The sequence below is a fragment of the Bactrocera tryoni genome, chromosome 5 (assembly GCF_016617805.1).
Source record: "Bactrocera tryoni isolate S06 chromosome 5, CSIRO_BtryS06_freeze2, whole genome shotgun sequence".
In the NCBI taxonomy this organism is placed as follows: domain Eukaryota; kingdom Metazoa; phylum Arthropoda; class Insecta; order Diptera; family Tephritidae; genus Bactrocera; species Bactrocera tryoni.
In genome coordinates this window covers 41385403-41398815 of record NC_052503.1, presented here as the reverse complement: position 1 = coordinate 41398815, position 13413 = coordinate 41385403, and the positions used below count along the sequence as shown (strand labels likewise).

The window sequence follows — 13413 nt, the reverse complement described above, 5'->3', positions numbered from 1 at the left end:
CTCGTCGCTGCCATTCAAGCGCTGACGTAGACGCAGGTGCGCGGAGTATGGAGTCACGGCGGCTGCAAAGTCGAAAGGCGCTCACCAAAGCGCATGTATGTAGGCAGACTATGCGTATGTAATACACTGGGAGAAACATATCTACACTTGAGACCAAAATAACGTGTAGCTTTGTGGAGCAGAAACCAGAAACTACGCAGCACCACGATACGGTTTGGTTATACTACATATGTGCTAATGGATGTATGTATGTATGCAACTCTCTTAACACATTTCTATGTACATATGTACGGATGTATGTATGTGGCCAAAGATGACGGCGATAGTGTCGGCAGTGTGGGTCTTTTGGGCGAGTCAACCTAACCTGCCGCTGCCTGTCTGCCCGCCTGCTGCTGCTCGATGGCTGTATTAGGTTTTGTTTGTGTTTATTTTTATCTTCCTTATTTTGTTCGTTGTCGCATTAACACAATTTTCTCTGCTTGTCACCGAAGCCCCGAACGTTGTGGCGCAGTTTTGTGAAGAAAAATAACTTTATAGCTTTGGCAGATGTCTACACACAAGAAATCGAAAATTTTCCACAATTTTATTGCATACAATATAGAATTTATTCGTTTTTTTGCAAAACCGCACAGCAAATGTTTGCAATTAAAAAATGTACACTATTTAATTTGGTTTGGTCACGCGCACACACATTTACATATAAGTACATATACATATGTATATACACTCACACACCTTTTAACACTGTTGTTTCCAAAGCTGCGACGCACAAAAGCCTCAAGCTGCTAGCTTGCCGCTGGTGTTGATGAAAGGTGCGGCAGCTGGTACTATTGGCCAAATACACTAACACCGAAATTGCTACACTTAATTGTTTCACAGCTTGATTATTAGTTGGTTGCTACTAGCTGACTAACTGGCTTTGTGGCTGGTTGGGCTGCTGGTTGATTGGCTTGACTTTCTTCAAGCACCGAACGGGCCACTTTTCAACCGCGAACTAACTAGAGTGTCCGCATTCGTCGATGTTGTGATTCACTCTGAATCATGTCGCTGGCCAGCGAGCAGCAACTACCACTAACTAACTGTCTGCGAGCTAACTGCTGCATACCATTGCGCCAGTCCAGTTAGACAAGCAGACAAAACCACCCAGAAGACGAGTGCAGAGCGCCAACAAAAACAGGAAAAAGGATGTTTGTGTACTAACAACAACAATACGTACGATGCCTAAAAAATTTCCCTCGAAATTCCGTTTTCGCCCAATTGGACATCAATGAAGGTGACAACACCGCTGCGCCCAACATACCGCCGACTGAAATTGTCTCTGTGGCTCACTTGCGGAAAATCTTCTTCGGCGCTTACTCTCTCAACGTATTTCTCTCGATGCCAAACTGCGACTTCTCTTTGGTAAAAGAGTTGCTCTTGCCATAGCGCATGCACGTTGCACACCTTGCTGCCCATGTAACGTGTTAGCTGCCGCTATTACTGGAGCTACTGCGGGCACGCTCCCTGTGTGAGGTGCAAGCACACCATGTTGCCCCCAATATCTCGTATTTCATAAGCATTGTTATTTTAGTTGCGAACATTGTGCGCTGTTGCTACTAGCAGTGCTTTCTATTCCTAGAATGTCACCCTCTCATATTACTGGTAAAAAAAGGAATTTGTTAGGCGCGTAGGCGACTGCGACTAGGTGCAGTCGGTGGTAGAAGGCCAGTCAAAATAACTATTTCGCTTTCTGAGGACACAACAAAGACACGTATACCAAGAAGCATCCTTTAAGGACGCAGCAAATATATTTGGATGTGGTACACTTCTTTTGACCTCTCTCATTCACTCACTTTTCGTTGCGCTCACTTTCTCTCTGAGTTTTGAACTACGTACGAATTACCACCGGAATTTTACAGTTCTAGGAGCAGAGGGCTAGTGTGCCTTCGCATATGCTTTACCTCGGTGTCATCAGCGCAGCGCACAAAAATATTTGCCGGGTAAACAGTACACGGGCAACAAGAACAACTATTATTAGCTGAAATAAAATAAAAACAATGCAATACATACGCACGTACAAATGTATGTAAATATGTAATATTATTGCGCCGTTGTTAATAAACAAAGAAGGAATAAATTTTAATTGAAAATGTCAGAAATTTTTGCAAATGAAAAACTAGGCGTGGTTGCGCATTTTCATGGAAAACTGACGCATTGTAGTTTTCTTTACGTATTTTTTGTGGGCAAAACCGTTATGGCGAAAAATCACGAAACTTTGTGAAATTCTAGTTATTACATTTGACATACACATACATTCATACAGAAACGGTCGAAGTCATCAAAGTTTAATGGATGAAAAATTTTATATCTAAATCAGATTATCGAATAAAAATAATATATAGGGGAACTATAAATGTAACCCATTTTCAACACAAAAGCACATTTTTATAAGGAAATGATGTTCTATGAATTTAATTAAACGGTTATTCTAGTCTAGAAATAAAAAAAAAATATTTTTTTTTTATATTTTGAAAGTTTAACTACTCAAGAAGAAAGAACTGGTTTTGCCGGAACTGAAACTTTAAACACGTTTTTTTCGAAGCTGTATTTTTCAAAAGGATACCCACGATTTCTCAGGTTCTACTGCACCGATTTACGAGAATATTTTGTTGTTGTTGTTGTAACAGTTACGCTAGGATGGTAAGGATTATATAAGTTTTCATCGAGGTCATCCAAGAGTAGGCTTAGGAAACGTGTTGTTTTGGCGAGGTCAGACCATAGGGAGAGAGGTGTCAGCTGTGTAGGGTTGGCATATATTTGGTATATCGTATAAATTCTGGATAATGAGGAGTGTAACCTGCTACAGTATCTAGAACGAAGCTGCGCAAGGGTCACCGTCGATTCTCGCGGCAACTCGAATTCTTCATTTTCAATGGGTGGTGGATTGACTCTAAGTACACCGTTCACTGAGGTGGAGTCGGTGAAGGTGTTAATGGCGCCACTGTGAATGGCGGTCTGTAAATGTCTCAAGTTTATTGCGTCCGAGGTCTAGTCGGCGTATTGTTTTATGTCGTCGACGTAGTTGAGGAAGGATTTCTTGATGTTCCTAGGAGGCGGTTCCGCTGCAAGGAGGTGACTGCAGGGATGATTTCTACGAACGCACCCCAGCAGAAATTGCTTGGAGAGGAGTTCATTATGCGCCTTTACTGGGAGCTGACGAGTCTCATTGTGCAGGTGTTCGACAGGAGACATCAAGAGGCAGTTCGTTGTAGTCCGGAGTGCAGCGTTCTGACTTGTCTGTAGCTTTCTTTATGGTCTTTTTCTCATGTGCTGCCAACTAGCGACTTGAGAATTTCTTGCGGCTCTGTACTTTGGTCTTCTTTATGGACTAGTCTATGTCTGAAACTCACCATATCTCTTAATTTGAATTTTTACTATACTATACAGCAAAAAAGTGGTCAAAAAAATTGTTTTTTTTTTCACACATTTGGTATCTGGCGGGCTTCAAGATTTATTATCCGATTTCTTCGACCATTTTTGGGTAAGAAATATCACACTTTGAAGACAGATTTGTTCAGGAAGGAATTTAAATTTTGCTATTCCGGAAGCAGGCGTGATTTTAGTCCCTCTTTCCCCCGTTGCTAACATAAAAATGTTATGCACCAAATTTTGTTTCTGTCGGTCATGTAGACCACGAGATATTTAATATTTGTTCGACGAAGGGACGATGTTAATTTTTACCTAACATTGTTAAGTAAGTTTTATGCAGATATTCCGTGCCAGGTACATTGGTAGACCTTTTCAACATAACCGTTATATGAGGACTGAGCGTGGTTACCATCTGACTTAATTTTTTTCCATAGGGAGTATGAGAAGATGTTAGAAGAACTTGTTCTAAGGATTTATCTTTAGAGGTTTTAGAGATATATGTATACTTCAAAACTATTAGGCAGGGCCACGGGTCTTTTCTAAAAAAAATTGTTAACCACAAATGCCACTCCATATTTCGATTCCCCGTACCAAATAAGAGGTTTGAATGTTGTTGTTGTTGTTGTTGTTGTAATGGTTATCTATTCCCCATAATATGGGTAAGATTCAGATAAGTTGTCATAGCTGTGATGCAAAGAGTTGGTTAATGTCAAGCGGGGACTCGTTGCCTGGACATATATTTGATATGTCGGGTTCGATTCTGGATAAGTAGAAGTTTGACTTGTAACGGAACGAAGGTACGCAAGCGCACTTCACCAAGCCGTTACCGGAATTGACCCGGTTTTTATAGGTTTTTATATGTTTTGGCATAACTCTGTATCTGTCTCGATTAGATTTAGGTGTTACAAACGACCGTTATTATAATTACAAGGTGTTGCAAGAGTATAAAATGCAATACAAAATAAACAAAACACAATGAAACTAGGATTAAAGTGGAGGCTTAAGTTCAGCTGGAATCGAAAGTTAACTTTTGTTTTCGGGTTTTTAATTTATTTATTGTGAAGTCAAATTTAAGACAATACGAATATGTAACTAAACGTGTTTTATGTTTCATCCCCCCATTTATACATCAATTTCACAAGAATTCCAAATAACAAGTGCATCCATTTATTATTCAGTGTAACCTTAGGACCTACGTTCCACCTAGGAACTATGGGAAAATCTATATGTATACATAACCCTATATATTCACGACTGATTCACTGTGTTCAAAACAACCGTTAGGTTAATTGAACTGTGATACTCTTGTGCAACATGTTGCGAGTATAGAAATCAAAAAGAGAAGAAAGAAAAGAGAAACAAAATAAAAATTTTCTCTTTGAATATCCGCACAACTTTGTACAAACTTTTGTCCCCAGAGCACTGGTGGACAAGTGAGTCGTCATAGAGTGATAAAGGAAAAGAAATTGGTTTTCCCCAAGCGTCAGCATTTGCAGCCGAAAACCGTACAACAACAGCAACTAGTCAATACCAGGAAATTCAAGTTAGCAGCGAGCGACACCTCCACATCATCACAACTAGCGCAGCTGCCTGACACCCACACTATGTGTAAATCCTTCGGCGCGGCATTGCTTTCACTCAATGAAATCGGGACATCGGCGCATTGACAGCGTGGCGTGAATGGCGTAAGATATACGCCAAACAGCGGCCGGGAACAAGCAAAACAAAGTAAAAAAAATTACCTGCAAAATCATTGAGTGTGTCTCCCCCATACGCCCGGTTGATACAAATCTACCCAAATACTTATGTATATGAAAGTAAGCATGTACATATGTATGTATATATTTAATATTTCTGTTTGCACAGACAACACTGAATGGACGTGGCAATAGTGTGGGCAGAGGACACTTAAGTATTTTGCTTATTAGGAACACTTTGAATGAAATGGTGAAAATTGTCACTAGCGAGGAAAAATCACTTCTTACCAAAGAGAGTTAGCATAGAAAACATATGGAAGAGAAATTTGTTAGTTGAAAAATTGCTAAGAAAGGGTACTTTGACGGCTAACATTCGAAATTTTTCGTAAACACATTGGCTCCCCATAGAAAAATAGAGATGACTCGTCGTTTGTCATGCATTTTCAGTTGCTGTTGCCGTAACTAAAATTGTTCGGCCCATCTCTCACATAAAATCAGGGTGTACACAATATATATTTTACATATTAACATATCTACATTTAATATTCTTTCAGTTATCACTTAACCTCATAAGCTTAAGCGTACACATTTACAAATAAATAAGTATAGATGTACTTATGAATGACCGGACATTAAAATTACAGATTTACAAGGTCTGTCGCAAAAGAAACATGGCTGTTAAAAAAAACAACAAAAAATAAATATTTTTCAAAAGTTATGTTTTTTATTCAAAGTAGTTTCCTTGTGCTTCGACACAGCGTTTAGCCCGGTCAATTAGCATTTCAAATGAGTGTTTAAGGTCATTTTTCGGAATGCTCTTGAGAATATCGGTCGTCGCCTTTTGGATAGCTGAAATGTACTGAAACCAGTTTCCATTCATGGGCAAATGAAGTTTTCCAAATAGGTAAAAATCACAGGGTGCCAGATCAGGTGAGTAGGGTGAGTGATTAATGGTTAATATGGAGTTTTTTGTCAAAAAATCAGTGACAAGCGTCGACCGATGACACGGCGCATTATCGTGCAACAGGCGCCAGGACCCTGCCTCATGGTATCGTGGTCGAGCACGACGAATGCGTGACAAAAGACGGTAAAGCACAGCATTAATCGTTTGGTCAGGTGGGACGAACTCTCGGTGTACAATACCCCCGGAATCGTAAAAACAAATTCACATTGTCCCTATTTTTGACTTCTGAAGACGACCGACTTCTGATCGTCACAGAGGTCCTCACGACCTTTTTGGAATCGCTTAAACCACTCATGCACTGTGTTGAGTTGTTTAGTCGAAGAGACCGAAACCCATGTCGTCGTCTTCCTCGGACTCCGACTCCTCCTTGCATGATCACCAAAAACTTTTTTCATCATTTGAAATGTTTCAGTAAACGTTTTCCCAAGTTTAAAACAAAATTTAATACTTGCTCTTTGCATTTTACGACCGATGACCAAAAGCTGCTGACACTTTTTGATCGATAACATCGATTGTAGTTATCCAATTGTCTTGAAATTTGTACGAAATGTCAACAAAAGTTCAAACTTTTTATTTCATATACCCACCAATAGGTGGCGCAACCAGAAACAGTTATATTTAAAAAGTTCTGTTTCTTTTGCGACAGACCTTGTATTTCGATTCAAATTATTTAAATCGATAATTTTTAAGTTTTTTTCCAGTTTTGTTTATTTTTTAAGTTGGGCTTTCGTAAACACAACCCGAGGCAACCTGAAGATGGTATATTAAGTTTGCCATGAAGTTTGTAGGAATATCAATTGCAGTCTATAAATTTTATATGTATAAATGATCAACATGACGAGCTGAGACGATTTAGCAAAATCTCTCTGTTTGTAATTAAAAGCTTGCTTTTGAGACGTCGATCTAAAAGCAACGGGGGGAGGATACCACTTTGCGGAACCCCTGTTTAATTCTTCTCAATTTGGAATTTTTATCCCGAAACAGAACGAATGATTGCCGACGGTTCAGGTAGTTCAACCTCTTTAACCCTGGAGGGAGCGAGGATTGTTCGATGTCTTAAAGTAGTGTTCTGTGGTTGACTGTGTCAAAGGCTTTTGACAAACCCAACACTACGAGGAACGTCCTTTCACATAATGATTTTTGGTTGAGGCCATGAACTGTCTCTCGGGTGGAGTGTCGATGCAGTGCGCGAGCTTCGTGCAGGTTGCATAGACGTAGAGACTAAAAACCCTGTAGTGCGTTGGCACTATTTATTTAATTTTTGATTTTGATTTGATAAAGTATTCCTTTATTTATATATATTCTTTATAAGAGTTCTTTTTTATAAATAATGATTAAAACTGTTACATTAATTCGTTTGTTTATAGTGGTTAAACCAAAGTCAAAATTTGGGTGTTCAAAACATTTGCAACTTTTAAATAGTCAAAAATTGTTCCAATATTTAGTTGCATTGCCATAATTTTTAATAACTTCAGCACATCTTCCATTCCCTTTCCAATTTGGCGAAAAGTTCATCACCATTCCAAAATATTTCACTGCCTATTTTGCGTTTAACCATCATCCACATATTCTCAACAGAGTTGATCGGGAGACTGTGCCGATTTTACGAGTCTAGACGTGTGCATAGGGACATTATAGCATTGGAAAGTCCATGCAGTCGATTAGTTAAAATATCTCTATAATTTACAGCTATCATCGTGTCAGTTATACGATGAACCAATAACATTACCGGAGAAGCACCCCTCCACCATAATATGGATGTTCTCAATCTGAATAATACGGCAAATCGCTGATTTATGCATGGAATATTTTAACGATATTTCTTTTTGCGAAAGTCCATTTCTACGATCTTTTATATTTTCTTCAATGCGGAATTCTTCATTAAAAAAAGGCTTATTTTCCATTAATTATGTGGAATGCGATTACCGTTATAACTTGCCTTTAGTTAAGTAGCAAAATACACAAAAAATATAACAAATGTCAGTTGCAAATGTTTAGAATACTAGCGTTTCATATTCCTTCTGGAATATTGCTTTGTTTATGTTATAGGTTAAAATAATAACTAAATAAATAATAAGAAAAAAATTTTAGAAACATATTGATATTTGATTTTGGTTGCAAATGTTTTGACCACACTGATGTTTAATGCAATTTTATCGGTATTGGTCGACCCCGTCGAAACAGCACGTTCCTGAGCCTACCGTTGGATGTCCTCGATGACAATTTACCATTTTAACAGGAACTATATAACCGTTACAAAAACAAGACAATAAAATTTGCTTTAACACCTTTATTTAGGTAGTAAGCAAGAACAATATTGTTGTAAACTCTGCGAAAAAAGTTTGGTTAAAATTTAGAATAGCATCCCCGGAATTCGGGGATAAAATGGGTATCACTGGAAAGGTGACGTTCTCCAGATCCCGAATATATATATATATAGTTGCCGCTGACTTATAGTTTTAACTACGTGAAGACACTTGTAAGAAAAATTGATAAAAAAAAAGAAGCCTCTGAAATGAATATACTTAAGTGCGATGTAAATCGAACACGTTTCTAGGATAAAACAACCTTTTGCTCGCAAATTTCAGAGATGTTACATTAAAAATATACATAAGTGGAGAGCGTCTTATCATACATATCCCGATATGCTAGCCACCATATCCGCTAAACCCATTTCAATTTCTAATCTTGGGGGTGATATTTTTATTTTAGTCAAAACTTCTCAGCTAATCTTACTTTCCTATAGCTATTTTTTTTTTACAAAGCAGACGGATTGTTAAAGCACAAAATACGTTCAAACTATAAACCTACATTGAAAAATAATTTTTTAGTACAAAGCCGACGGATTGTGAAAGCACAAAATAAATTCAAACTATAAACCAACATTAAAAAATAATTTTTAGTACAATATTTGCTAATGCGTTTTTATATACAATATTTTAAAAATACTCTGCTTTTAAAGAGAATAAAAATATCCCAAATAGGGTTAAAATGTACAAAGTTTTTTTTTGGCATACGTACACATTGGTGTTGGCCTGTCCACAATTTGATTCGTACAGCGTTGCACCAGCTCAACCCACAAATTGGTCAATAGCGGATGAAGCTATGCAAATAATCATTTGCAATTAGACCGTCACTGTTTTTATTTATACTTTATTTTTTTTGCTTAACGATTTTTTGTAATCGCTTAGCTGGCTTTTATTTATATTCTAAACGTATGCACTGTGCATTTCTCCCTTTGTTCTAGCGATCTCAATTGTTTTCACAAATGAAACAGCATGTTTTTTCGTTTTCGTTGCTATCAACTCGAAATGATTTTTATCTGCTAACTTTTTGGTATATATTTTTCAATAAATATATATTTTCCCACAATTGTTTCACTAAATTAACCAAAATGTAACTATGGGCCGATTTGTTACAATGTGAAAACTTGTGAACTACGACTTCGCGAACGACCGAGAAGTATTTATGTCTAGTTACGAAATTTATTTATACAAACGTTTCGCCAGATATTGGTACATACATTTTAGTATAGACGTTAAAATTAGAGTGCATGCAGCCCGTTATGTTGCAGTTTGGTTACTTTTTATATTTTTTATGCACTGTTTATATTTTTATTAATATACATCACTTTATTTTCATTAAATTAACGCCAACGACGCGTACACGCGACACGTTCACCAACACTCAACGACGATTCGACAAAACTGTGAAGAATTTAGCACAAATACGCAGAGATGTATTTGGCTGGTACTGAATACATAAATTTACTATGATTTGTATTTTAATTATATTCAAATATATATCAAATCCATGGCACTCAAATACTTCTAGTCTAAATTTTAAATATATTAATGTTCTAAGATGAAGTTTCTTAGTTATTATCAATAATTATTCTCCAAATACTAACAGTTATCATAAACTATCAAAATTCCTTCACAAAATAATTTTATAGCACACAACCCTAACACGCGACGATGGCAATATAATATTTCACTATACCTGTCTCTTTTACGCTTATGTCTGTTATCAAGTTGAATAATATCGCCATTACTCCTGAAGTATAAATGTCCAATAAAATGTAGCCAACTTCAAGTTGATGATTACACTGAGAAAAATTGTTATTGAAGATCACAAAATACGTGATATCTTAAAAGGAAAAATGGTTTTATCATATTGGCCTTAGGTATATGCGATATATGTACATTTGAAATTATAATACACATTAATGTTAAACATCATGTAGTACTATTATTTGTATTCTTATCTATCTGTTATGTTATAACACGTAAAACATATGTTATTTAATCCCAATAATCTTATCAAAAATATTTTATTAAATTTTAACCCAAATATTATATAAAAAAAAGAATTTATGTTGAAGACCGGATTAAAAATTTATAAAAAGATACCACATTGGTCTGAAATTTTTAATGAAAGATTTTGGGATTAAAAATAGAAAATCTTGTAATTTTGACGGGTTAAGCTGTTTATGTATCAGCTGATTGCATTGTGTTTCATTTATCAATCAATTTGTGCTCTTGTGGAAAACACTAATGAGATGTGTTTATAAATTTAAATTTTTATTTTTATGGAAATGTCCCGTAGAAGTCAAGACATTCCTATCCGACCACGCTATGGTATACCAGACACAACAGAAGACGACAATAACAGTCCAATAGAGCGCACGAAGCAAAGAACTAGAAAGACTCCACCGAGCGCTATGGAACCTTCATCATACAGTGAAATTCCTTTTCTTGCACAATATCCAGATAGGGATACTTCCGCACAAGGGATAGAACGCATACAACGTGCAAGTGCAGAAGGGGATAAAGCCGAACGCACCGTTATTGGCCAACCAGGTGTTGAATACGATGATGAGGATGATAATTCAAACTCCAAAGACAGTTCGTACGAGGATAATAAAACACCTATGCGGCCTAACTCATTGCACTGCGATTCCTGTAAAACCAAGAGAAACTGAATATTGATTTTTCTAAACAACAATTTTTATTGTTATAGCTTTTCCCTACGAGTTGGAGGGTGCGACTAGTACAGATGGCCAAATGCGACATTTTGTGGCCGACAATCTAGAGGAAAAAATACGTAGTGGTAAGCTTAAGTGAACTAATATTCTATATTCATCTATAAGTTCCGAACTACAGATCAACAGAGTTATGCTTCACATAATAGCACACCTTCCGCCGCTAATGCGAGCGGTGGCTTGCTTACACGTCGTTTCTTGCAAACTCAGCGACCTCAAATTGATGCGAATGTTTTAAATGACATTGAGATCGAAGCGCAATATTTGGCTGCGTCAGTGGATAATTTGATGGAAAACCTTTGCAATTTGCTGCATTCAGTAAGTATATTGCAAGTATTTTAAACATTTTATAATAAAACACGCTGCATAGATATCTTCAATTACTGCTGATAACGTGGAGGTGCATAAAAACGCGGTAAATAAACTTACCGACAGTATGGATGCTAATATCAAATGCATGTACACCATAATGGCAAAAACAGAAGAAATTACTAAGTCTATGAAGCCAACAGAGCAGCTAGGTCAAAGGATGTAAGTTACCTTATAAAACGCGAATATTTTGAATACATTTTTGGTTACTTTTAGTCGTGAAATCAAGCGCCTTGTGGATATGCTGGATGGCACTATGTAGGACCAACCGTTGGTGGTAAATGGTAATTTACCGAAAACCGCCTGTCCCCTTATTTAATTACACACACTATTGATAGTATTATAAACGAGTTATTAAAATTATTATAAAAATGAATATCTGAACTACATAATTTTATAGAAATATAAAATAGTTGTATGCACAATTAGTATTTTTCTACTTTCGCTTTAACTATTCGCACACTATCTACCGGTCGATCATTTTTATCAGTCTCCGCCATGCCAATACGTTTTACAACCTGCATTCCTGAATACACTCGTCCAAATATTGTGTGTTTTCCATCTAGCCACTGCGTAGGTGCTAATGTGATGAAGAATTGCGAACCATTTGTGTCGGGCCCAGAGTTGGCCATTGATAATATACCTGCACCGGTATGCTTAAGATCTGAGTGAATTTCATCAGGGAATTCGTTGCCATAAATTGAAGTGCCGCCACGTCCAGTGCCAGTTGGATCACCGCCTTGTATCATAAAATCACGAATAATCCGATGGAAAACTACATTGTTGTAGTAACCACGACGTGATAGTTCAGCGAAATTGCGGCAGGTATTGGGCGCATGTTTCCAGTAAAGCTCTACTGTAATTTCGCCCATGCTATAACACAAATATACACGCACGTTTAATAACAAGATAGTGTCAAAATATTGTTAGAACTTACGTTGTTTCAAGTGTTACAAAATGTGGCTGCCATGCTTTGTCCGGAATACCGGCACCGGTACCAGAAGTATTACTAGTCGTAGCTAACATTTTTATTTATTTATACAGAGTGTTTAATTCAGTATTTCTAATGTAAAATATTGCGAAGTTTGTCAAGTAAAAGTAAAACCAAAACAAAACGCTGTCACAATTGAAGCTTGCCAGACAGTTAATGCTTGAACCTTACCAGATTGAACAAAAGCCACTGTGATTACTTTCTAGCCACATACATTTTATTCTTTCAACACTGTTTTTAACTTTTCCTTAATTTTCATCGCAGAAATATTACTATTTCTAAATATGCCATAAAAGTATTAAGATATTTGCATATTTTATTTTGTCACTATTTACTTTGTTTTGTCTCTTATACTAGTTGTCACGTGCAGATGGCGCTGTCATTCGCATTTACATGCAATCCGTTTTGTTCGCGTTTCTCGAATAGCGTGACAGGAGGAATGTCAAAATCATTTGCTTTGCTCATAACTTTATTTCATTCATCAACTTTCTTCTTATGCGTAAAGTTTAGTTTGCGGAAAAATAACATTGAATTTCGGGAGCAAACATATAAATCGAAAGATGTAACACATTCAAGTGGTTTGTGATTTCGGGTCAATTTCCTATTGCAATCAGTTATTTTAAGTGCTTAAGTGCAATAGATTTCTACATCAACAAAATTTCGGTTTGTGCAGTTTTTTAAGGCACGAGACATAAAGAAATGTAGAAGAAGACGTATGTGTAAGAAGTGAGATTCCAGCGAAAAACAAGAATGCTTCAAGAAAGCGTAGGAAGCGATGATTCTGTTATTATTTTTTGCGTTTTTATTGCAATTGTTTGTTTTATCTAAATTTACAATTTTTGTAAACTAGTGCACTAGTGTTGGAGCGTTAAAAAATTGTTACAATTTCCAATCGAAAAAACAATAACCCTGCTTTAGTGTCAGCTGTGTTACCCAAATA

General features: G+C 36.8%; 2 protein-coding genes across 2 annotated transcripts; one reads left to right on the top strand and one right to left on the bottom strand.

The window, feature by feature from the left end:
• The first annotated feature begins 10596 nt into the window (after positions 1-10596).
• Positions 10597-11907, top strand: LOC120778533 (BLOC-1-related complex subunit 6). The gene is made up of 5 exons (XM_040110375.1): positions 10597-11033; positions 11092-11181; positions 11235-11431; positions 11484-11644; positions 11699-11907. Exons 1-5 carry the CDS (start codon positions 10661-10663, stop codon positions 11742-11744), a joined length of 867 nt encoding a protein of 288 aa, XP_039966309.1. The 5' UTR covers positions 10597-10660; the 3' UTR covers positions 11745-11907.
• On the bottom strand, positions 11821-12608 carry LOC120778534 (peptidyl-prolyl cis-trans isomerase-like 1). Its single transcript, XM_040110376.1, has 2 exons — positions 12420-12608; positions 11821-12355 (listed from the first exon to the last, which is right to left on the bottom strand). The coding sequence occupies exons 1-2, from the start codon at positions 12506-12508 to the stop codon at positions 11908-11910; spliced, it is 537 nt and encodes a 178-aa protein (XP_039966310.1). The 5' UTR covers positions 12509-12608; the 3' UTR covers positions 11821-11907.
• Positions 12609-13413: the final 805 nt, after the last annotated feature.